Raw genomic sequence first — 25,447 nt, forward strand, 5'->3', positions numbered from 1 at the left:
GCTCCCTGCAATGCATGCGAGCGGGTGGGGCGCATGCACATGTGCATGTGCGGGGTGTGGGGGGCCCCGCACATGTATGCATGGGGTGAGCTGCGGGGACACGCATGGATGTCATGCGCGCATTGTATTTTGGAGGTTTGGCCATGCATCTGTGCACATGCACACGTGCTTTGGGCACTGAGCCTGGAAAAGGTAAGCCATCCCTGCGATAGAGCTCCTAGAAGCTGGAAGATCTTCTGCAGGGGTTCTTTATAAATCTGAATGATCTGATTTTATGACCTTTTTGGGGAGGGGCGATAGTTAAGCAAAGAGACCGTCTGCAAAGGGGTGTTTTTCCTCCAGAAACCAGAAATACGTGATTGCAAAAATAATCATGAAGGTCATGTTATACAAACAGCCAGCTGGGAGCCCCCAGAATGGGATCCTGCGAGCGCAGGTGGGGGCAGCCGCTGGAACTTTGAGTCTGGGTCGTCAGTACTTTTGGGGGAAGGTCCATCATAACTTTGAACGATCGCGAAGAGAGCAGTCACAACTCGAGGAGTACCTGTGTCTGCAAAAAACCCACCATATTGCATTTTTAAGAAATCAAGAATTTATTTTCCAAATGCAGAAAAATCACACAGGATTTCTCTCTGTCATAATGTCCACAGTATAAACATTTTTTAAAAAGAATTAAACTTAAACTTGAAATTAAACGATTAGCATTTTCCGATCTTTGAAGAAAGCAGCAAAAAGAAACCCAACATCACAGATGTCAATGCCTGGGGTCTCCCTTAGGGCTTTCTAAAACTGCCTTTGTTAGACAGAATCCTAGGAATTTTGGAAAAGCCTTCCAGGGGGGAGGGAAGGGGGATAGCAGCAAATTAAGAAAAGAGGGGGAAAGTTGAGAGTGGAGGTTCCTCCTTTGGGCTGCTGGGCTGGTTTCCAAACGTTTTATTACCGGGCTAGGTGATGCCTTCAGCGGAGTTCAGGGGATGTCAGTGTTGGTTTTCTCCTGCTTATAAGGGCCTCATGTGGTCAGTAGATCTAGTGATGGGGAGGTCACATCAGGTAAGGGTCACGTTATGTGAGGGTCTTGTGATGGGTCAGGGGATCATCTCTAGAGCCAGGCAACCCCAATATCAAATCAAATCAATAAATAATAAATCAAGAATGGCCAATAAAGGCGGGATCTTGCTATGAGGTCCGACTGGGCCAGGGACTCAAGGAGGCCCATCACATACATGATCCTTCCATGCTCACCCAAGGAAGAAGCTCCTTCTACCCTCACCTGACACGACCCATCACATCACAAGACCCTCACCTAACGTGACCTCCCCATCACAAGACCCACGGACCACACGAAGCCCTTACAAGGAGACCACCACCAACAGTGTACACTCCGCTGAAGATGTTACGGTCAACCCTGAAGTGAACCTGGCTGAAGCCATCTTGGAGGGAGGGGGGGAAATAGCTAGATGGGGTTTTGTAGCCAAACAGTAAAGCTTTCCTGTGGGAACGAAGGACGTTCTCACAGGCGGCTGGCCAGGAGAGGAGCCAAGTAACCAAGCAACCGGCCAGCACCTGGATTGGACAGCAGTAACTTGGGAGAAAGGGAAACTTTTACTTTTTAATTAGGTGAAAGCCCCAGGAACTCAGAGTCGCCTTTCACCAGTGGTGCCAATATGATGGATCCAATAAAACTGTTCTTTGAGGAAATTCCCCGCCTTGGCATTCTACTTTCTATGGGTGGGTTACTTGGAACCCAAGTAATGTAGAACCCGATTCTGTGATTCTGTAATCCCGGATCACCAGTGGAACGTTTTTTACCTCCAGATATTGTGGACGGAGGTTTTCAAGAAGTGATTGGACAGCCATTTGTCCAGAGTGGTACAGGATCTACTGCTCGAGCAGGGGGTTGGACTAGAAGACCTCCGAGGCCCCTTCCATCTCAGTTATTTTGTTATTATTCTCTCTCCAGCTTGACGGGGCTGCACAACCACCTCGCAAGGAAGCTGCAAATGCATTTGCTGCAGTCGCAGAGGTGGGGAGGGGATGGTGAGAGCTGAGGCGGCTTCCAAATGCAGAGATTCGTGATTTCATGTCTCTATCGGGCTCCCCTTTCCCTGCGTGTGAATTGCCGCCACCCCGTCCCCCGTCCCCCCAGGGCAATGGCCTCATCCTCACATTCCATAGAGGAATCCTCGCTAGCTCTTGTCTAACTCAGCCTGGAAACTGGGCCGCTGCTTAAGTATGAGCCAGCCATGTGTTGCAGCTGCCAAAAAGGCCAATGCAATCCTGGGATGCATCAACACAGGAACGGTTGGCCCTGTTTTCTACTGCTCTGGTAAGGCCACCCTTGACACACAGAACAACGGCATCCAGTTCTGGTCGACTCCGAGGCCGATTCCCTTCAGCCTCTGATCACAGTAGTCTTTGACGGGGAAGAATGGGCTACTATCTCCATTCCTGGCGAGTTTGGAGTTTTAAAGAAGAAGAGACTTTCTCCTCTCCTTGCTAATGGGGGGATGGGGGGCACCTGGACTTCCCATCCAGCAGAAGAGGCTGCTCAAGATCATGGAACTTTCCTAATTCAGAAAGCAAGGTGGGAGATATATATATATATATATATAATTTGCCGATTTTAAAAAATTGCAAAAACTCCTTGGGAGTATGCTAAACTGAACCCAGCTCTTCTGCCCAGGGGAAGAAGAACAAGATGTGGGTCACGGATGGGGTGTGCGAGGAAAGAGCGGGGGGGAGCTAGGAGCCACAGCGGCAGCAGGAGGGCTTGGGGCTGCACTGGGGGCTGCAGCATGGTTGAAGCGAGGGGTCGCTCCCCAAGGCCAGCTGGCTTTCCCCAAAGGTCATGTCCTGGTCGAAGGCGGCTTTCAGCAGGCGGGCATCCTTAAGGACCTTCAGGATTCCGGGCTTCTGGGCCCCGGCTGGCAGGAGGTTGTAGTTCTCCGCAGGGTCCATCTCGAGGTCAAAGAGCAAGGGGGGTTCCTCGGGGGTGAGAGCAGTGAAGCCGCTGCAGGCCCGGTCAGGGGTCGCCCCGCTGTTGAAGGCTCCTGGAGATCAAAAGAGAGATGATGGGTATTGAGCGTTTTATGGTGCATAGGCTTTGTGATGTGGTTATCTTTTTAATATTGTAAACCACCCAGAGGTAGGATGGGTGGCAAATAAAGAGGGGGGGGTGAACGAGAAGGATGAGAGAAGAATGGGGAGAGAAGGATGAGAGAGGGAAGAGAAAGATGGGAGAGAGATGGGAGAGAGAGAGGGATGAGACAGGGGAGAGAGGGGAGAGATGGGGGATGAGAGAGGGGAGGGGGACAGAAAGAGGGGAGAGAGAAGGACGAGAGAGGGGAGAGGGGAGAGAGAGGGGAGGGGGAGAAAAAGGGATGAGAGAGGGAAGAGAGAGGGATGAAACAGGGGAGAGAGAGGGGAGAGAAATGAGAGAGAGAAACTATCTACCTACCCATCTTTCCATCTGTCTCCGTCTCTGCCGGTCTGCCTGCCCATCTCTCCATCTCTATCTCTATCTCACTCCTGTCACTTTAGGCAGGCAGCAAAGACACTGGTTGCCAGTTTGCTTCCGGGTCCAATTCAAGGTGTTGGTTGTGACATTTAAAGCCCTTTGTGACCTGGGACGCGGGTATCCAAGGAACCACCTTGCCCCAGTGGCATTGGCCGCCCCACTGGAGCCCTCCTGCAGCCCCTACCGGTCGAGGAATTCCAGCTGATGGGTTCCAGGAGAAGGGCCTTTCCTGCTGTGGCTCCCACCCTCTGGAACACCAGGCCCCTCGAAGTGAGACCTCCCCCTCCCGCCTGGCCTTCCAGAAGGGCCTTAAAACCGGGCTCTGCCAACTGCCTTGGGGTTCCGATGGGGGCCTCCTACACGGGAGGCAGTCAGTAGACTAGGAAAAACATCTCACCCCCACCCCCCCATCCCCAATATTCTGGGTTTAAACTTAATTAATCTTTGTTCATTTTGATGCCTAACGTTTTCTACGTCTTTTAGGATGTGATAAGCCGCCCGGAGTCCCTTGACAGTGAGATGGCCAGCATGTAAATTTAATAAATGAATGAATAAAGGGCTCACCTTTGGTGAAGAAGTGAGCTTTGTACTTTCCATAGCGGACAGCAAAAACCCCATACAACTCATCAGGAGCTGACGGGTAGAAGAACATGGACTGACGGGGGCTCTGTCGGAAGAATCAGAGAAGACAGCATCACCCTAGAGCCCTGATGAAGTTACCTAGTTTGGTAATGAAAGGTCTGCAAGTAAACAACCAAGCTCAGAAAGCATCAGGACCCCACAGTCCTCCTCCTCCTCCTCCTCCTCTCCAAAAACCCCACTCCCTTCCAGCACTGATGACGTTACCTAGTTGGGACATGAAACGCCTGCATGAAAACAGCCAAGAAGCAGCTTTTTGGGTGAGAAGCGAAACATTTTCACGGAAGAAACAGAAAACTTGGCTCTTGGAAAAGCTCCTTTGGGACAAGCGTGACCTGGATGATGGAGAATCTCCATGGACATCCAGGGCGTGGAAAGCGAGGCCCTCGCGGCCTCCAGGCTGCCCCCAGAAGCCTACCTTTCCTTTCCCAAAGAGGAGGGGGCTCAGGTCATATCCGTCCAGCGTGACGTTGGGGAGACGCCCCCCAGCCAGAGCAGCCACCGTGGGCAGGATGTCCAAGGTACTGGCCAGTTCATGGGTCACACCTGGCTCCAAGAGAAAGCGGTCAGGGAGGGGCTTATCGGAGGAGCCCCATTGCCAGCTGAAGTCCTCCCATCCCATCCCACTGGCTCACCTGGCGCAATGCGACCTGGCCAATAAGCCACAGCCGGTTCCCTCATGCCCCCTTCATAGGTCGTCCCCTTCCCACATTTGAGCAAGCCAGAACTTCCTCCTCGGGAACCGCGCATCGTCTCTGGGCTGTCGAGAAAGGAGAAATGATATTTTAGCAAACGACTTTGAACCTCAGCAGCAGTCCAGCATGTTCCCAACAGTAAGCAATTTATAAACAGTTCTGTTTTAATCCCCAATTATTGAAAACTTTTACCACTCCTGCATTACAAACTCTGGGCCTGTTTTGAAAGGGGGTGGAGAACTATTATTGTTGTAATATATCTATCAGTATTCAACTGGGGGGGGGGTGGATAATACATGTGTATGTGTTTTTGCCTTTTTTTTAAGTGCTCAATTTCTTAAAAAAGGTTTCCTTTTTGAAGTTTGCCAAAAGGCAACTAGACTTCCTTGGGTTTTTTTTTTCCTTGAAAATATTTCTCTTCTCATCCAAGAAGCTTCTTCCGTTCTGAAAAATGGAAGAACTTCTCTAGAACGGAAGAAACTTCTTGGATGAGAAGAGAAACGTTTTCAAGGGAGAAAAAAACCCAAGAAAGTCCAGTTGCCTTTTGGAAAAGCATGTTTGGGACACCGCCATGAGGTTCTGTTAAACTGGATTTTCTGGCGTTATGAGAACCCACCCAAGCTATGCAGAGATACTTTCGTGGTAGCAGGATCCATCACCGATGGTCAGAAAGGGCTGCCTGGCCTATGCCGATCCTTCATGCTAAACTGGCCACCTTACCGCAGCCCTCCCTCCATCCCTGAGCCAAAGACTGGCACCAGCTGCACACTTACCCGTTGTCGGATGTGAAAAACACCAGCGAATTTTTGTGGACGCCGGCATCCTGCAAAGCTTGCAAGAGGAAGCCAACAGTTCCATCAAACTCCAGGAGGGAGTCGCCATAAGGTCCTCTAGAGGATCGGCCAGTGTAGTTTTGGCTCCCGAACTGGGGATAATGGGTATGCTGGACAGAGGGGAAAATAGATACAATCATCCATATTGAAAGCCTCCCAGAGTCATTGATTGAGATGGGTAGCTATAGATATCGGAGGGAGGGATGAATAGAAAAGTGTCAAACATGATTAGGGGACTGGAGGCTAAAACACATGAAGAATGGTTGCAGGAATTGGGTAGGTCTACTCTAATGAAAATAAGGACCAGGAGTGACATGATAGCATCTTCCAGTATTTGAGGGGCTGCCACAAAGCGGAGGGGGTCAAGCTATTCTCCAAAGCACCAGAAAACAAGATAAGAAACGATGGAAACTAATCAAGGAGAGAAGCAACTTAGAACTACGGAGAAATTTCCTGACAGTGAGGACAATTAACCAGTGGAACAGAAGTTGCCTCCTGAAGTTGTGGGGGCTCCATCACTGGAGGTCTTCAAAAAGACATTGGACAACTTACGAGACCGCCTGCTGTTACCCTATGCCTCCCACCGACCCGTACGCTCACACAGAGAGGGTCTCCTCAGGGTGCCGTCCGCCAAACAGTGTCGGCTGGCGGCCCCCAGGGGTAGGGCCTTCTCTGTGGGAGCATCGACGCTCTGGAATGAACTCCCCCCTGGCCTACGTCAAGTGCCTGATCTTCGGACCTTCCGTCGTGAGCTAAAAACATACTTATTTATTCAAGCGGGACTGGCATAATAATTTTGATTTTAAATTGGGGTTTTATTAATATTTTTAAATATTTTAAATTTAATTTTAATCATTAGCCGTTTTGTAATTTTGCTATGTCTTAATTTGTTTTTAATTGTATATATTTTGTATTTTATTTCCGGCTGTACACCGCCCTGAGTCCTTCGGGAGAAGGGCGGTATAAAAATTCAATAAATAATAATAATAATAATAACCATTTGCCTGGAATGGTGTAGGGCAGTGGTGGGTTGCCCCCCGGTTTGGACCGGTTCTATAGAACCGGTAGTAAAACTGGTGGGAGGCTCCGCCCACTGACCCGGACGTCAGCAGAGGTGATCTGCGCATGCGCAGGAGAGCGTTGGTGTGTGCGGGCATGATGCGAACCGGTAGTCAAGGTAAGTAGAACCCACCCCTGGTATAGGGAAGTGATGGCAAACCTTTTAGACACCGAGTGCCCACACTGCGTGCACATGCGTGCCCAAACTGAAAGGTCTACGTGCAGCAGAGACCCCAAGACCAGCTGGCAAGCGGTCAGATCTTTTTCTTTCGTGAGATTCTGTTTCGTCATTTGCAGGGAAACAGAAGCTCACCAAAGAAACGCCACGGAGATCTGACCTGGGGCGACGGTGCGCATGCCAGCAGAGAGGGCTCTGTGCGCCACCTCTGGCACGCGTACCATAGGTTCACCATCATGGTATAGGGTCTCCTGTTTGAGCAGGGGGGTGGACTAGAAGACCTCCAAGGTCCCTTCCAACTCTGTTGTGCTGTGGTTCTAAGTTGGTGTGAAAAACTGAATGAATATAAGGAGGCTTCTGCTTTCCAAAGCCAGCAACTTAAAAGCAACTCCGGAGCAGCCCAGGACAAGCCTGGCTCATCAGCTCATCCCACCAAGCACAACAAGCGCTATGGATCCTCAAAATGGATCCTCAAATCATAGGGCAGATTCCCACCAATTCTGCTTGGTCTCAGTGTTGCACAGGATCTGCAATGCATGAACTGAATTCCGAAAAAGTCTCTCTAAACAGCAGGTCTGCGTGCATCAGCCTCCGCTATAGGTACTTCTCAACTTACGAAAACAATTGAGCCCAAAATTTCTGTTGCTAAGTGAGACAGTTGTTAAATGGGCTTTGACCCTTTTTAGGACCTTTCTTGCCACCGATGTTAAGTGAATCATTGCAGCTGTTAAGTTAGAAACATGTTGTTAAATGAATCCGGCTTCCCCCTTGACTTTGCTGATCAGAAGGTCACAAAAGAGGATCACGTGACCCTGGGACACTACAACCGTCATAAATACGAGCTGGCTGCCAAGCGTCTGGATTTTTTTAAAAAAAATATTTTTTATTGTTTTATATCATACATTCCATTTCTACGTTGAGCTGTGGGTTCTCTAGGTGTCCATGATGTTAACATACAAACAACATCATCGTCACTATACTCATATATATATAAAAACAAATACGCTGTAATGTATAAACAAATATGCGATAATATCAATCATCTTTACAACATATATACTATCTTCCATCAAGGTATCGATTATATAACCATCAAAATAATAGCTCATATGTTTTTCTTTCTCACGTAGACCATATTTCATCCAATTCCACTCTTCTAACCTCAATATCTGTCATTTAATCACTTGTTATAAAATAACCCGAATCTTCTTTTCCTTTAATTTTTTGTGGTTGACCTGCCCATCTCTGCACACTCCAGAATTCTTTTGATAATAATATCATCTGCAGGGGTTTCTGGGTTTTTCCAACGTTGTTCATACACAATCCTAGCTGCTGTTAGGATTACGTAAAGCCAAATATGTGTTACCCTTACTATAGTTTCCTGGAAGCATGCCCCACAAAATTGTCTCAGGTTTCACATCTATGTGTCGTCTTGTGATATTTTCCAGCCATTTGCGTCTTCTCTTCCAGTATTTTTTTGCTTTGGAACACGTCCATATGGTAATCTGAGCCTGGTGTCTGATTACACTTCCAACCTTTAACAGATCTGTTTTTGTACACGGTCGCTAATCTTGCAGGGGAATAATGTGTTCTAGAAAACATTTTATAGAGGATTTCTTTGCATGTGTTGACACTGTAAGTTTATGATTTCTATTCCATAATTTCTGCCACCTGTCCAAATCTATTGTGTAACCAAACTTCTTAGCCCAAATTATCATTGCTTCCTTTACTTGTTCCTCCTCCAACTTGCAAGTCAATAAATAACTGCATATCCTCTTGATTAATTTTTGATCTGTTCCCATTAAGATCAGGTCCAGCTCATTTGGTTCACTATAAAACCCATATTCCTGCCTGCCTTTTTCATATCTGGATTTTATCTGTAACTCTGGCCCCCATGATAGGCCAATCCCTAATCCTTTTAGTTCTTCTTTGGTTTTTAGGTCTCCCCTTTCGTTTAGTGTGTCCTTATAATTTTGTCCATATTTATGACATTGGGATGCATCCACGCCTCCATTATAGATAACCATTCTGGCACTTTCAAATAGGGCCGTTCTTTGATTTTGGTCCTTGCTAGCAGTGGTGCATTTCTAATATGATGGAAGGAGCTGATTTTGCTGATCAGAAGGTTGCAAAAGAGGATCACGTGACCCTGGGACACTGCCATAAATACGACCTGGCTGCCAAACGTCTGAATTTTGAACACGTGACCACATGGATGCTGCAATGGTCGTAAGTGTGAAAAACGGTCCTAGGTTCCTTTTTCAGTTCCACTTGTAACTTCAAATGGTCACTAAGCGAATGGTTGCTAAGTCAAGGGCTACCTCTACCTGCAATCAGACTTGTTGGGAAGTTTTTGATATTGCAAAGTGTGGAAATATGGAAAGTTCCAGCCCTTGTTTGTTCAGCAGGGCCTTTTCTGCTCAAGACCGAAGGCCAAAGAGGACCAGCTGGATCAAAGGAGCCAAGCCATAAAGTTGGAGAAGGACTTTGCTCTTGGTGTGGCTTCCGCAGGGTGTGTGTCTGTGTGTGTGTGTGAGTGTGTGTGAGTGTGTGTGAGAGGGGAGCAGCGGAGACAGAAGCAGCAGCATCCCCCCCAACAGCGAGGCTTCCTCCGCAGGACACCGAGTGGGGCCAAAGGCCATTCAACTCTCCAGATGAATGGAGACCGCAGGTCGTCCTCGTCTTATGACAGTTTAGCATCTTCATTTTCTGTGACTCTCTCTATTTTATGGTCCCATCCGTTCTTGCAAATGGCATTTTTTGCAGAACTTCCAATGCACCATTATTATTACTACAGGTAGTCCTGGACTTACGACGGTGCATTTAATGACCATTCAAAGTTACAAGGGCACCAAAAAATGTTGACTCATGACTGTCTTTCACACCTAAGGCCGTCCCAGCATCAAAATTTAGATGCTTAGCAACGGACTCCTATTTATGACAGCCTCAGCGTCCTGGGGTCACGTGATCCCCTTTTGCGACCTGCGGACGAGCAAAGTCAATGGGGAAACCAGATTCGCTTAACAACCGTGCCACTAACTTATCGCCCGCAGTGGTTCACTTAACAACGGTGGCAAGCGAAGTCGTAGAATGGTGCAAAATTCAGTCAGCAGCTGTCTCGCTTAGCCAAAGAAACGTTGGGCTCAATTGTGGTCATACCTCGAGGACTACCGGTATACCACACCCCACCCTCCCTGCTCACCGCCCCCCACCCTCACCGCCCCCCACCCCCCGCCCCAGGAGACTCACGTGGGAGGCGTAGTAGAGGAAGAAGGGCTGCTTGCGCTGAGCAGAAGCCATAATGAAATCTCGCGCAAATGTGTTGTAGTGGCCCTCCAGGTGGGGGAAGTAAATCGGTTGCTGCACGATGCTCCCGTTCAGGAAGAGGGGGACGGGGACCACCCCCTGGTCACAGACCCCAAAGCACCGAGTGCTGGGTGGGAAACAGGTTAGGTTCTGGCAGGGGCCCTGCGAAAGAGGAGGGAGGGGTGAGGAAGGGGAGGGCAAAGGAGGAGGCAGAGCCCTCCATGCAGTCCCTTCCCCTCCTCTAAGCAAGCCCCCCCCCAGGAAACTGACAGTCAGGCTAGGAGGGGTCAAGGGGGGGGGAGAAGCCTTGAATCTTTGCACAGCCACAAGAGGCATAAACCTGACAACCATCATTCCCACCCTCCCTTCTCTTCCTCCTCGTCTTCTTCCTCTACCCCTTGGTCCTTCTCCTTCTTCCACCACCTCCTCCTCCTCCTCCTCCCTTCCTTTTATTTATCCATTTGCAAAGTTTGGCTGTGTGTGTTTCAAGCTTCTTTCTGGGGTTCCTGGTGCCCTCTGAGTTTGGTTGTTTTCTTGCAGGCGTTTCATGACCCAACTAGATATCATCATCGGTGCTAAAAGGGAAGGGATATTTAAATAGAAAGCAAGCCACCACCCGCTCCCTTCTAGCACTGATGATGTTCCCTTATTGGGTCATGGAAGCCCAACCCTTCCATCGGGGATTCAGACTCTTCCACCCAAGGAGATGACCGTCCCAGGGAGCCCTGAATCCCCACCACGTCACCCCTGCAGCCTCTCACCTGGTCATGCGAGTAGGGCACCCCCAAGAAGTGGTCAAAGCCTTGGTTGGTGGGCAGGAACATGCCGTTGGGACCCAGGCCCAGATGCCACTTGCCAACCATGGCGGTGGCATAGCCACGCTCCTTCAGCAGTTCGGCCACCGTCACCTCGGCCAGCGGGAGGCCTCCCTGCGAGCCGGGATAAAAGACCCCAGGATAGATGCCGGAACGGGTCTGATAGCGTCCAGTCAGGAGGGCTGCCCTGCACAGAGACAGAGAGAACGTGAGTGGGAAACAGAGACACGGAGAGTCCTTGACTTACCACCATTCCTTTAGTGACCATTCAAAGCTGCAACGGCACTGAATAAAGTAACATAGGATGGTTTGTTCTGATCCAGCCCTCCAAACACAACAAACCCACTGAAGTGAACTCAAAGATTCCTTTATTAGAAGTTCTGGCAGCTCCGGCAAAAAATTTCTCTCTCAATGCAGGCTAACAAGTTTGTCCGGCAGGGAGATGAATATTTGTCTGCCACACCTATTCATCTCCACCCCCCTGCCTTTGATCCCCAGAGTTAGGGTGGGGCTTTGCTAGCAGCGGTGGCTCTTCCATCCCAAGGACCGGCCCATAGATTTCCACTGCTCTCCTCTCCTCTGCCTTCTGTGCATCTGTGTGTCAGGCACTGGGCCCAGCTATTCCTCCTCCTCCTCCTCATCAGCCACCTCCAGCAACCCTGGGGGCTGTTGACTCTCCATCTGAGGGCTGACGGACAGCCCAGGCTCTGTCTCTCTCTCTCTCTCTGCCAGCTCCATTCCCTCTTCCCCCTTGGAGCTCTCAGGTTGCCTGAAGGCTGACCCTGACTCCCACGCCTCCTCCTACTACTACTAGGAGTTGGCTGTTGGAGGGCACTGTTGTTCACACTGACGACCCTTGCAGCATCCCCAAGGTCACGTGATCAAAATTCAGAGGTTTGGCAACTGACTCATATTATGACGGTTGCAGTGTCCCAAGGTCATGTGATCCCCTTTTGCGACCTTCTGATAAGTAAAGTCCACAGGGAAGCCAGATTCGATTGAGAACCATATAACTAAGTTAGCCACTTAAAGACGGTGGCATCAAAGGTTTTAAAGTGGGGCAAAACCTCTCTTGACCACTGATTCACTTAGCAACAGAAATGTTTTTTTTTTATTATTTACATTTATACCCCGCCCTTCTCCGAAGACTCAGGGCAGCTTACAGTGTATAAGGCAATAGTCTCATTCTATTTGTATATTTACAAAGTCAACTTATTGCCCCCCCAACAATCTGGGTCCTCATTTTACCTACCTTATAAAGGATGGAAGGCTGAGTCAACCTTGGGCTGGGCTCGAACTTGCAGTAATTGCAGGCTGCTGTGTTCTAATAACAGGCTTCTAACAGCCTGAGCTATTACGGCCCTGTTGTTGAACTCAATTGTGGTCGTAAACCAAAGTCTACCTGTAGATGGTTAGGTCCAATCATCCTGAGAGCCAGAGGCCAAGGAAGCCAAGAGCTGGAAGGTCTCCACCTTGGACAAGAGGACATCTCAAGAGGTTCAGCACCTCTCTGGATGCCTTCCCCCTTTCATTGGAGCTCTGAGGTCAAGGACAGCTTCATGGGCAGCCTTGAGCCCTCTTGACCCTTCTGGGTGACGCTCAGAAGAAGAGAAAGAGACCACCCTACCTGGAAGGGCTGCAGACGGGGCTGCTGCTGTAGAAGTCCGTGAAGCGTAGGCCCTCGGCAGCCATCTTGTCCAGGTTGGGGGTGGCAGAGGTGGGATGTCCATAGCTGGCCAGGTCTCCAAAGCCCAGGTCATCCGCAAAAATCAGGACGATGTTGGGGGGTTGGTAGGCTGACCCAAGGGAGGCCAGCAGCCCCACGGAGCAGAGGGTGAGGAGCCACGATGGAGGCAAGGCTGACATGTTGCCCAGAAGGAAGCAGGAAGCCTGTCCAAGCCACAAGGTCACCAACTCGAGTGGGGCGCCAGAGGTCAAGCCCACCGCATGCCCCACTGTTCTCCAGTCAGGAGAAGAGCAGTCGGGATTCAACCGTCAGCGGAAGGATCTTCAGCCCGAGGTTGACTCTTCCAAGGTCTCCAGAGACCCTGCACTCGGTCCAAGGCTGCAAAAGAAGAGAAGACTCAGGGGAAATAGGAGAAAGATCCAGAAAACAGAGCAACAAAGAAAATAATTGGCATTTCAAGAGTAGGAAGCAGCCCGGACACTGGAAAAGTTGCCGGGTGAGATCCAGAAACGGGTTTAAAGAAAAGAAGAACAAAATGAGATCACCAACGAGCACAATGAACTCGACCGAGGAAAACAAACAGAACAATGGGGGATAAGAAGGAACATTCTAGAACAGGGATCCCTACCTGATGGGTCAGACTACAGTACCCAACATAGCTCACCGAGCATAGCCATGATGGGAGTTGTAGTCCGCCTTGGAGGTGGTGGGTTTAGCCCCTCTTGAAAATGGAAGCTGCTGATCCCTGAGATGAGCCAACGAATTGCTAATCTCAAATAACACACATGCAATACAGAATCCCAGGATTGGAAGGGTCTTGTGAGGTCTTCTAGTCCAACCCCAGGCCCAAACTGGACTTCTTATGTCATCTGTTATCCTGTTATCCCAGACCAATGGTTGTACAGTGCTAATTTTAAGTAGACCCGTGTAACATAGAAGTTGCAGAACCTTAGGAATGGAAGGGACCTCCAGCCAAGGCAGGAGAAATTATTCCATCCCAGAAAAAAGGTGGTTTAATGTTTTCCTGAAAACTTCCATGATCCCTCACGACTCCAGGAGGCTGGCTAATCCATTGATTAATCGTTCTCACATGTCTGAATGACCCCGTCTTGGCAGGAACCTCGAATCCCAGCATCTTTGGGCCTGACATAAAGAAGAGGGGGTCAAACTATTCTCCAACGGTAGAAGGTACCTGAAGGTAGAACAAGAAGCAACGGATGGAAACAATCAAGGAGAGATCCACCCTAGAATTCAGGAGAAATTTGTAACAGTGAGAGCAATTAACCAGTGGAACAGAAATTGCCTCCAGAAGTTGTGGGGCTCCATCACTGGAAGTTTTTAAGAAGTGACTGGACAACCATTTGTCTGAAATGTGTAAGGCTTCCTGCTTGAATAGGGGGTTGGACTAGAAGACCTCCAAGGTCCCTTCCAACTCTCTGATTCTATTATTTTGTAGAAAGCAAAAGCCCTCACCCTGAGCCCCCCAAAGGTCATCCATAAGCGTGACCAATGATGTCTCAGCACCACAGGGTAGTATTCGACTTACGACCACAATTGAGCCCCAATTTTCCACTGCTAAGCAAGACAGTTGTTCACTGAGTTTTGCCTCATTTTACAGCATTTCTTCCCACAGTCATTAAATGAATCGTTGCAGTTGTTAAGTTAGTAGCACGGTTGTTAAATGAATCTGGCTTCCCCATTGACTTTGCTTGTCAGAAGGTCACAAAACGGGACACTGCGACCGTCATAAATATGAACCAGTGACCGAGCATCTGAATTTTGATCACGTGATCATGGGGATGCTGCAATGGTCATAAGTGTGAAAAACGGCCATAAGTCACTTTTTTTCGTTGTGACTTTGAATGGTCTCTAAATGTAAATGTTGTAAGTCGAGGACTACTGTACAGATTGCTCTGAATCCTGACTGCTTCCCCAAAGACTCTCTTGCTGGGGGGGAGCCACCCTCCTCCCCACCCCTTCCTTCAAACACCTAACAGGAAACCCCTCGGATGCTCCCCCCCACAATCACTTTCACAGAGGGCCTCCAGATGTCTCGGAGGGTCCCCCAAAGGCCACAAAACCTCCAGGATCCCACGACAAGATCCCACAAGAAAGACCTTTCCTGCCCTTGAAGCTTTCCCACCGTACCCAGACGGACCGCTCCGGCGGGCTGGACCCGAAGCCCCGCACATCTGGAGGGCACCAGGTTGGCGATGGGGGGGGGGAGGGCCTGGAGCAGCGCTAAGGAAGAAGAGCCAGGCTTAGGGCAGAGGTCTTCTAGACCACCACCAGCCCCGCGCCCAAGCCAGACCGAGCCCGGAAGCCCCCGAATGCCTGGGGAAGGGGCTTCAAAGCAGCCGCCCCCTCCCGCCGCCCCTCCTCGCCGCGCCGCGCAGCCCCAGGAGACCCCAACCCGGCTGCAAGCGCCTCGGCACGGCCTCGCCTCGCCTCGTCTTGCCTCGGCTGCCCCGCGAAAGCTCCGCTCCGCCGCCGTCGCCAGCTGTGTCTGGCTGCCCCGGCTCGAGTCACGCGGGGCAGCCGAGGCCGGCCTTCAAGAGCGGAGGGTCCGAGCTCCGCCCGGGGAGAGAGGCGGGGCTTCTCCGGGCTGAGGGGCGGGGCCTCTACGCTGGTCCGGGGCTGCAGGTGGCCCTTCGCCGCCCCACCTGGCCACGCGCCGAGCCGCCCCCCCGCCGCCGCCCCTCGGCCTGGAGTAGAGGAGGGGTCTTCCAGTCCCCGAGGGCGGGCCGTCTCTCGCAGTCCCTCTACTGCAGCCCGAGGGGGCGGGCGATCTCTCGCTGCAGCTGGACCGAGTTGCTGCGCCCGCCTTTGCCCGCCGAGGGTCCCGGGGGCTCCGGCCGAGGGCTGCCCGAGGTGATCGGGCTGCCTGTTTCGCTTCCCCCTCTCGGTCAGGGTCGCCTTTCGGCAGCCAGAGAGCTTCGCCCCTCGGCTGGGGCGGCAGCAGCGGGATCCCCGAGAATGCCCCGCCCCGCCTGCCCCGCTCCTAGAGAGCGGCTGCTTCTGCTTCTGCCCAGGCGGCGCTGCACGGGGTGGGGGGGGGGGGAGCCCCCCTCCAGAGGCTAGTGGGGACCTTTTGAAAGAACAGACAGACAAGGGCGGCTTCCCACCTTTTTCCGAAGGAAATTGCGCGGAGGAGGCATGGCCCATCCCACGCTGCCGGATGCACAGGCTCGGGAACGAATGGCGAAGGTGGCGTTGCCAGGCGGGGCACCCAGCCCGGCCAGAGGAGAGCCCGGCCGGGCAGATCCGGGGCCAGCCGGTGCCCGGAGGGAGGCAGCGCCAGACAGCTAATGACAGACTGGCTTCGCTTCGCTTCTCCCTCTTCTCAGTCAGTCTGGAGCTGCCTGGCAAGGCTCGGGAAGCGCCGGGAAGCGGAAGAGGCTCTTTGAGGGGGGGGGGCGTCAGTGGGGCAGGGGCAGGAACACCAGATTGGGGTGGAGGGAGCAAGACGCTGTTATAAACGTGTGTCCTGATTCATAACTCCGCGTAAAATACCTTGGTCTCATGCAGGTGCAAGTCTGCTTTATTAATGTCTTATTAATAGAACATTAATAAAATTTATTAATAAAATTCTTATTAATATTAATATCTCCTGGTTCGACAACTTCAGAGCGAGAGCAGAGGCTACATGGATGGGGGGGGGGCGGAGGAATAATCCACCTAGTTGAAAAAGGAGGAATCAGAATGGCAAACACTGAGCTCATGTCATGTGCCAAACCTGGCATCTCTCTTTGTGCCAGGCTGTTCTGTATTAATAATTATTTAATAGCATTTTTTTTATTTATCCCGCCTGTATTACTTTATAAGTATACTACTTCAAGGCAGCAAATATATATATAATACTTCTTAGGGTGGGTTAGGCTTAGAGACAGAGAGACAGAGGTACAATTATGGTTGGTTGCACAGTCAGCCAGATGTTCAGATTGGAGTTGGCATTTTTATCCGCCTATCCAGTCCTTTACAAAGACCTGGGATAGGCAGATGTGGATGTTTTAGGGTGTTAGAGGTTAAGTCACAGGATGTAAGCTATTCTGAGTGAAGTTGCCTTTTGCAATTGACTGAGGGTGAATTTGTCAATGCTGATGGTGTTCAAGTGATGGTCCAGATGTTTCAGGATTGCACCCAAGGCACCTGTTTCTATTGGGTCTACTTTTGCTTTCTTTCCCCACAATTTCTGTTTGCAGGTCTTTGTGATCTTCTGTAGTTCTTTCTGTCTCCCAGTACTGCCACATCCACTATCCACATTTTTTTGTCTTTCTTACAGTTGTTAAATCTGGTGTGTTGTGTGGCAGATGCTTGTTTATTTAAATTCTAAAGTCCCAGAGCAGTTTAGCATCTTCATTTTCTGGGACTTGAGAAATGTTTTAGATGGTACCACCAATTCTTGCTTGCAAATCTTGGTATGATATGGTATTTTTTGCAGATCTTTCAATACACTTATTACTATTATTATTATTAGTAATAATGTATTAGTATTAGTAATGTATTAGTAATAATACACTTATTACTATTATTACTATTATTATTATTACTACTACAAGTAGTCAACAAAAACAGGCTTCGACTCAACCCTTCCAAGACTGAGTGGCTGTGGATGCCGGCTTCCCGGTACAGTCAGCTGACTCCATCGCTGACTGTAGGGGGCGAGTCATTGGCCCCCATGGAAAGGGTCCGCAATCTAGGCGTTCTCCTGGATATACGGCTGTCTTTAGAAGAGCATATGACGGCCGTCACCAGGGGAGCTTTTTATCAGGTTTGCCCGATACGCCAGTTGCGTCCTTTCCTAGACCAGGATTCCTTACGCACGGTCACTCATGCCCTCGTCACTTTCCGCCTGGACTACTGCAATGCTCTCTACATGGGGCTCCCCTTGAAGAACATCTGGAGGCTCCAACTGGTCCAGAATACGGCTGTGCAGGTAGTAGAGGGAGCAACTCGAGGCTCCCATGTAACACCTCTCCTGTGCAAGCTGCACTGGCTGCCAGTGGTCTTCTGGGTGCAATTCAAGGTGCTGGTTACTACCTTTAAAGCGCTCCATGGCATAGGACCGGGTTATTTACAGGACCGCCTGCTGCCACCGATTGCCTCCCATTGACCAGTGCGCTCCCATAGGGAGGGTCTCCTCAGGGTGCCGTTGGTCAGACAATGTCGACTGGCAACCCCCAGGGGGAGGGCCTTCTCTGTGGGGCTCCTGCCCTCTGGAACGAGCTGCCTCCAGGGATACGTCGACTCCCTGACCTCCGGACCTTTCGGCGCGAGCTCAAGACATTTTTGTTCCATCATGCAGGGCTGGCCTAATAGTTTTAATGGGGGCTTTTATTAGAGTTTTATTAGAGTTTTAATTATTTTTAGCCAAATTGAATCAGTTTTTTAATAATGTTTTAATTTTTGTATTCTTGTTTTTTACCTTGCTGTAAACCGCCCTGAGTCCTTCGGGAGAAGGGCGGTATATAAATCAAAATAATAAATAAATAAATAAATAAATAAATAAATAAATAAATAAATAAATAAATAAACAACTATTTATTATTACAGTCTTAGACTAGAGATCAGGTCTAAGGTAATCCTGGATTTACAACAGTTCATTTAGTGACCAAAGTTACAGCGACACTGAAAAGGTGATTTATGACCATTTTTCACATTAATGACCGTTGCAGTCACGTGATCAAAATTCACAGGTTTGGCAACTGACTCATATTTTTGATGGTTGCAGTGTCCCGGGGTCATGTGATCCCCTTTTGTAACTTTCTGACAAAGTCAATGGAGAAGCCAGATTCACTTAACAACGGTGTTACTATCTTAGCAAGTGCAGTGATTCACTTAACAACCGTGCCAAAAAGATCATAAAATGGGACAAAAGTCTCGCTTAGCAACAAAAATTTTGGGCTCAATTGTGGTCATACGTTGAGGACTACCTCTACTCTTAACAACAACACCTTTTTGACTTTCACTGGAGGTTTTTAAGAAGAGACTGGACAGCCATTTGAAAGGGTTTCCTGCTCTAGCAGGGGGTTGGACTAGAAGACCTCTGAGGTCCCTTCTGGAAGTCTACTCGGGTGCACTTGGCCGTCCTCCCCACAGAAAGATCTCAACAAGGCTCCAGGGCCTGATAGGGCTGTGCCTACTCTCTGGGGTATTTAATCCCCATTGCGTGATGCATCTTTGTGGTCCCTCTAAGGGTCCCACAAGAAGCTGCTGGAACTTTCTAGACAGAAGGAAAAAAATCGCACCGTTATTGGACGCTCCCTTGAAGGAGATGGAAAATCTGCCCGGAGACAGAGAAGGCCCGCCAAAAGTTGAGGGGCGTGGTGAGGTAACTGCACTCAGCCAATCAGAAGAGCTGATGGAATCTACGAGGGGTATATAAATACCGTTTGTGAGGGGAACATGGGCACTGAGACAATTGTCCTAAATGCAAATCCTTGAGCTCTTGTGCAGAAGTTCTTCCTGGGTTTCTGTAATGTATCTTTAAAAGTTTTGGCGGGAAAATAGCACGTTGCTGATTGGTTAAAGCCCCCGGTTAAAATGTATATAAAGAGAGGTTTTTCCCAGCACTGGCTGCTGGGTTCACCATATAGTAAAGAGCTGTTGTCACTATCCTGGTCTCCTGCCTCGTTATTGCCCGAATCCAACAGTTTCCCCCACCATTGTGTGAATGGTTCCTGACACACCCAGATGACACAACACAGATCGCATGAAGTGTTAATACCGCTTTATAATGCCTGGGGAAGACCATACTTGGAATAATACAAACAGTTTCGGTTGCCATGATGTAAAAAACACATTGAGACTCTGAAAAGGGTGAAGGGAAGAGCAACGACGATGATTAAGGGCCTGGAGACTAAAACATTCGAAGAATGGTTGCAGGAATTGGGAATATCTAATTTAATGAAAAGAAGGAGGAGTGACCTAATAGTCTTCCAATATTTGAGGGGCTGCCGCAAAGAAGAGGGGGGTCAAACTATTCTCCAAAGCCACTGAAGGCAGGACAAGAAGCAACAGATGGAAACTGATCAAGGAGAAAAACCAACTTGGAACGAAGGAGAAATTTCCTGACAGAACAATTAATCCGCAAAACTACTTCCCTTCAGAAGTTGTGGGTGCTCCATCACTGGAGGTGTTTAAGAAGAGATTGGACAGCCATCTGTCTGAAATGGTCAAGGGTCTCCTGCTTGAGCAGGGGGTTGGACTAGAAGACCTCCAAGGTCCCTTCCGACTCTGTTACTCTGAGTCTCTGGGCACAATGCCACCTGCCCACTAAGTTCTCCTGGCAGCAGCCATTCAAGGGCATGGACTGCCCAGCCTCAGGGCTTGATACCCAGGGGGGCTGCGGTCACTGTAGAGGTGGGGGGGTGAGTTCCCCGCCTGCCCCTCCCATGGTCTACACTGAGGAGTCTTTGTGTGTAAAGACGGGGGTGGATGCCGGCAAGCCACTGCTGGGGAACAGCCAGCAAAGACTGGCAGCCTTCTGTGCCCTTTAGCTACCCAGTCAATTGAAATGCCAACCCTTCTCGCTTTGTCCCTAAGGAGCAACTCAGCCAGGGGGAAGCTGGAAACTGTACCCGGCTGGGCCTCTCCATCTTTTGCCTCCCCAAAAGGGGCTACTGAATAATCTCCAGTCTCCACACCTGGGCTGCCTGTGGGGCAAGGAAGCCCCAAGCCTGCTGGAAACGGTGCCCACCCCATTGCCCAGGTAGGTGCTGAGTCCCTTGGGAGGACTTTCCTATCCAGCTTCACCCAGGCACCCAACGGGGTACTTCATCCCAAGTGTCTCCAATAGGCAACCTGCTCTGCCCCATCTGGGCCACACTGAGAAGATGGCATGCCGTTTGACAATGACTTGCAGACTGCAAGTTCTGAAGGATTTGGTTCCAAAGGCCCACCTTCCCTCTATTACATTCACCAGGCCCACCAGAAGGGGGAAGGCAGGGCATGTTAACAGGTCCCATTGATCAGGGATGGTCATCTGGTGGGACCACAGAAAAGGGCCTTCTCAGTGGTGGCCCCTCTCTGTGGAACAACATCCCTCTGAGATACGGTTGGCCCTCACCCGACTGCTTTTCCAAAAGGCCCTAAAAAACATGGTTTTGTCAGTAGGCATAAGGACCCCAATCGGAGACAGAGGTGACTGATTGGAATGTGTTGCTGGGGGTGGGGTGGGGTGGGTGGGTGGGTGGGTAGGTGAGTTTATGGGTCTTTTTAACCTGGATTTTCAATGTTGTAAACTGCTTGGAATCAGCTGTGGGTAAGTTGGGTGGTCATGTACACATATACATAATATATTTGTTTCACAAATAATGTTCTATAATTAGGAAATCCTAACAATTGTGGCTTATTCTAAACCATGGCTTCACATGATTCATGAACTTGGCCATGAAAATCTTTCCTGGTTTCTCACTGAATGGAGATCAACCTCAGGATGTATTTTGTGGATTTCTTCATTATTTTATTTATTTATTATTTATTTATTTATTATTTAAATTTATATACCGCCCTATCTCCCGAAGGACTCAGGGCGGTTTACAGGCATTTAAAAATAGATAAATACAGTCTAAAAACAATTAAAAAACTTATTCTAAAAGCCTAAATTAAAAATATGAAAATAAAACCCAATTTAAAACCCGTAAATTAAAATCTAGCTCAGTCCTGCGCAATTAAATAAGTATGTTTTAAGCTCGCGGCGGAAGGTTCAAGGTCAGGAAGTTGGCGAAGTCCTGGGGAAGCTCGTTCCAGAGGTGGGAGCCCCCACAAAGAAGGCCCTCCCCCTGGGTGTCGCCAAACGGCACTGCCTGGCCGACGGCACCCTGAGGAGTCCCTCTCTATGAGAGCGCACGGGTCGGTGAGAGGTATTCGGTAGCAGTAGGCGGTCCCGTAGATAACCCGGCCCTATGCCATGGAGCGCTTTAAAGGTGGTCACCAAAACCTTGAAGCGCACCCGGAAGGCCACAGGTAGCCAGTGCAGTCTGCGCAGGATGGGTGTTATACGGGAGCCACGAGGGGCTCCCTCTATTAAGTGGTAGGATGCTGGCACATTTCTTTCCTTCTTCCTTCCTTCTCTCTCGATCCTCTCCCCATGCTCCCTCCTGCTGTGGGAGGCCCTTGATCCTCTGGACTTTGCTTTGGGAGGCATAGGGCCCCTTCCAGACCCAGAAGGCAAGCAGGCCCATCAGCTAGTGCAGCCTTTATTTATTTATTTATTTATTATTCGTACTTTTATACCGCCCTATCTCCCTAGGGACTCAGGGCGGTTCACAGCCACTTAAAAAACATATATATATACAAGATAAAACATTAATTTAAAAAACTTATTACATAGGCCGAATATTTAAAATAGAGATATAAATAATAAAACCCCATTTAAAACCAAATTTAAAATTTAAACATTTAAAAAATTTAAAATTCTAGTCCAGTCCTGCGCAAATAAATAGATGTGTCTTAAGCTCGCGGCGGAAGGTTCGAAGGTCAGGAAGTTGGCGAAGTCCTGGGGGAAGCTCGTTCCAGAGGGTGGAGGCCCCCACAGAGAAGGCCCTTCCCCTGGGTGTCGCCAGTCGGCACTGCCTGGCCAACGGCACCCTGAGGAGTCCCTCTCTGTGAGAGCGCACGGGTCGGTGAGAGGCATTCGGTGGCAGCAGACGGTCCCGTAAGTAGCCCGGCCCTATGCCATGGAGCGCTTTGAAGATCATTACCAAAACCTTGAAGCGCACCCAGAAGGCCACAGGCAGCCAGTGCAGTCTGCGCAGGAGAGGTGTTACATGGGAGCCACGAGGGGCTCCCTCTATCACCCGCGCAGCCGCATTCTGAACTACCTGGAGTCTCCGGGTGCTCCTCAAGGGGAGCCCCATGTAGAGAGCATTGCAGTAATCCAGGCGAGATGTCACGAGAGCATGAGTGACCGTGCATAGGGCATCCCGGTCTAGAAAGGGGCGCAACTGGCGAACCAGGCGAACCTGGTGAAAAGCTCTCCTGGAGACGGCCGTCAAATGGTCTTCGAAAGACAGCCGACCATCCAGCAGGATGTCCAAGTTGCGCACCCTCTCCATTGGGGCCAATGACTCGCCCCCAACAGTCAGTCACGGCTGCAGCTGACTGTACCGGGAAGCCGGCATCCACAGCCACTCCGTCTTGGAGGGATTGAGCTTGAGCCTGTTTCTCCCCATCCAAACCCGTACGGCTTCCAGACACTGGGACAACACCTCGATAGCCTTATCATGCTTGGTATTAGGTCACTCAGAGAAGGACCAGAGATGACAGGATAGCAGCATTTCGGTATTTGAGGGGCTGCCACAAAGAAGAGGGGGTCAACTTATTTTCCAAAGCACCAGAAGGCCAGACAAGAAACCATGGATGGAAACTAATCAAGAAGAGAACCACTCTAGAACTGAGGAGAAATTTCCAAAAAGTGAGAACAATTAATCGGTGAAACAGAAGTTGTGGGTATTCTATCACTGGAAGTTTCTAAGAATAAATTGACAGCCATCTGTCCGGAATGGGAAAGGGTCTCCCTCTCGAGAAGGGGGTTGGACTAGAAGACTTCCAAGGTCCCTTCAAGTAGAGGATTGCATGCTGGAGAAACCATCCACCCATCTGTCCTGAACAGCAAATTGTAACTGAACAGTAAATTGAACCAGGAACTAGCCATCCACAGACGTAACAATCTCGGTTCACACAGCATTCTAACCCAACATCTCTGGAGATTCTCAATTATCCAAGTCATGATTGTCCCCAAGGGTGCTTTTTCCAAAAGGCAACTAGACTTTCTTGGGTTTTTTCCCCTTTAAAAACATTTCACTTCTCATCCGAGAAGCTTCTTCAGTTCTGCCAAGTTAATCCAAGAAGCTGCTGCTGCTTCTTGGATGAGAAGCAAAACATTTTCAAAGGAAAAAAAAAAACAAAGGAAGTCCAGTTGCCTTTTAGAAAAAACACTTTTGGGTCATTCTGACTCAACCCAAACAGACCTAGATTAAAACTAACCAACCTTTGCATAGTGTGGATCTGCAGGTGAAGTTGTGAGCCCTCCCGTAGATCTCCTGCATCTTGACTGGGTTTTAGAGAGATCAGAGCATGTCTGAAGGTGACCTTGTAAACAAGCCAGTTAATGGTGCTGTGTGGACACAGGAGTGTGACCTCCATTCTTAGGTTTTTTGAATGGAGTCATGCTGGGCAAAAGTAATTGTTGGAATGGGATGAAGGTAAATTTGCATGTGATTTAGGGGGGTTGGGGGAGAGATGAGGGTCTCGCATAGGGTTCAGTGTTTATACAATTATAAACAGGATTAGTGACTCCCCAAAATTGGCTCCAGAGGATGTTGCAGGTCATGAAGCTGGAAGTTAATTTTGCTCCAGTTTTTGTTCTCCTCCCTTCATTGCAGAAGATATCCCAGCAAAGTCTAATTATAAAACCTTGTCGTAGGTTGTCTCCTGCCCAGCAGCTAAAAGCAGCAGCCACAAGGGATGAAGCAGAATGTGGGCACACTCCCCAAAGGGAGCAAACTGGCCCTTGGCCCCAGGAAGTCCTCCATAGTTCTGCAGGCTCAGACCACAGAAGGAGTTGGAGCTTCAGGTGAGGAATCTCAGCCACACTCAGGCTGGCACGCCCCCTCCCTCCGCCTTCTAGGCATGAGAGATCCGAGGGTGGAGGGTCCCTCGGGAACAGAGGGAAGCTAAGGATGCCCTGGAAGAAGTCTCCAGGTGGAACCATTTGGGTCTCCTGGCACTGATTGAGAGACGAACTCTGCCACGTTTGGCCCTGCAATGGAATGTACATTTGGAAAAGGAGGGAGGGGAACCCCAGCCCCTTCTCTGATTTCCCAGAGGACAAGCAGCGTTTTACTATCGGGCACAAAAAATCAGGACCCTTTGTACATTTGCAGCTTAGGAGGTTTGTTCAAGCCTCTGCACAATGAATCTGGCCAACTAAAGTTCAACACTATTTCTATTTTTTTTTCTTTAAAGATATTTATTTAAAAGGGGCTTCACTAGATACGTTCATTGTTAAAGGAAAGAATCCATATACCAGCTACTAATAAATGCAGGTAGCCAAGAAAGAGCAGAGCAACTCAGCTCCTCTTCTGGTTGCATCCTCTCCTCCACCCGGACAGGAGATGGTGAAGGGCAAGGTGAAGGTGAAGGACCGCAGCTTGAACTGGACAGAAACATGGCCAGGGAATGGGAGAGCGAAAGAACTAGCTGAAAGTGAAGTGGAGGAGATGTCACTCTTCCAAAAGAGAGCAAGGAAGATCCAGCAAGATCAGCCACTTTGACATTGATACTTGGGAATCTTCCAGAGCATGTCAGATTTGAAAGACTCTTGCCAGGCCAACAATGCAGAAATCAGCATTGATTTGTCAGAACAAATCTTGCTAGACTAACTTTATCTCACTTTTTTTTTTATTTCAAAAGTTTTACCAAAAAAAAATCCCCCCCTTTCCCCCCAACCCCCCTCCCTCCACTAATCCCTCCCCCCTCCCCCCTGACTTCCCGGAAGAAGCACAAGGTATAGTTAAAAATAAAACAAACATATGCTAAGAAAATTTTCCCCCAAAACTATTATACCAATTTTCCCTCTCTAGCTCTGACTTCCTCCTAACATAACCAAAATCCTTCAGAAAAAAAAAATTAACAATTAACAGTAACAAAATATATAAATCAATAGAACAAATTAATCCTAAAGTATTTAAAACCAGCTAAAGCATAAAAATCC

At 49.3% G+C, this 25,447-nt stretch overlaps 2 protein-coding genes across 3 annotated transcripts; both read right to left on the reverse strand.

Moving 5' to 3' along the window:
- Positions 1-574: 574 nt before the first annotated feature.
- Positions 575-16,110, reverse strand: ARSA (arylsulfatase A). 2 transcript variants are annotated; one of them, XM_058191837.1, is made up of 9 exons: positions 15,855-16,110; positions 12,670-13,107; positions 10,989-11,229; positions 10,171-10,389; positions 5,625-5,794; positions 4,792-4,916; positions 4,575-4,702; positions 4,082-4,184; positions 575-3,050 (listed from the first exon to the last, which is right to left on the reverse strand). In XM_058191837.1, the coding sequence occupies exons 2-9, from the start codon at positions 12,906-12,908 to the stop codon at positions 2,743-2,745; spliced, it is 1,533 nt and encodes a 510-aa protein (XP_058047820.1). In that variant the 5' UTR covers positions 12,909-13,107; positions 15,855-16,110; the 3' UTR covers positions 575-2,742. The 2 variants fall into 2 exon arrangements, with proteins under 2 accessions (XP_058047820.1, XP_058047819.1); XM_058191836.1 differs by lacking the exon at positions 15,855-16,110 and adding an exon at positions 13,358-14,585.
- Positions 14,720-23,780, reverse strand: LOC131202627 (uncharacterized). Its single transcript, XM_058191732.1, has 4 exons — positions 23,723-23,780; positions 20,310-20,384; positions 15,393-16,130; positions 14,720-14,970 (listed from the first exon to the last, which is right to left on the reverse strand). Exons 1-4 carry the CDS (start codon positions 23,778-23,780, stop codon positions 14,720-14,722), a joined length of 1,122 nt encoding a protein of 373 aa, XP_058047715.1.
- Positions 23,781-25,447: the final 1,667 nt, after the last annotated feature.

This window comes from Ahaetulla prasina, chromosome 7 (assembly GCF_028640845.1).
Source record: "Ahaetulla prasina isolate Xishuangbanna chromosome 7, ASM2864084v1, whole genome shotgun sequence".
Taxonomy (NCBI): domain Eukaryota; kingdom Metazoa; phylum Chordata; class Lepidosauria; order Squamata; family Colubridae; genus Ahaetulla; species Ahaetulla prasina.

Coding starts and splice junctions, on each gene's coding strand:
- ARSA (XM_058191837.1), bottom strand. CDS start 12,908: ATGTCAGCCTTGCCTCCATCGTGGCTCCTCACCCTCTGCTCCGTGGGG. Junction 11,230..12,669: donor CCCGTCTGCAGCCCTTCCAG/GTAGGGTGGTCT, acceptor GTCTCTGTGCAG/GGCAGCCCTCCTGACTGGAC. Junction 10,390..10,988: donor TGCCCTACTCGCATGACCAG/GTGAGAGGCTGC, acceptor CCTCTTTCGCAG/GGCCCCTGCCAGAACCTAAC.
- LOC131202627 (XM_058191732.1), bottom strand. CDS start 23,780: ATGCAGGAGATCTACGGGAGGGCTCACAACTTCACCTGCAGATCCACA. Junction 20,385..23,722: donor CAGATCCACACTATGCAAAG/GTTGGTTAGTTT, acceptor CTTGCCCCACAG/GCAGCCCAGGTGTGGAGACT. Junction 16,131..20,309: donor AGATGGAGAGGCCCAGCCGG/GTACAGTTTCCA, acceptor CCCCCCTCAAAG/AGCCTCTTCCGCTTCCCGGC.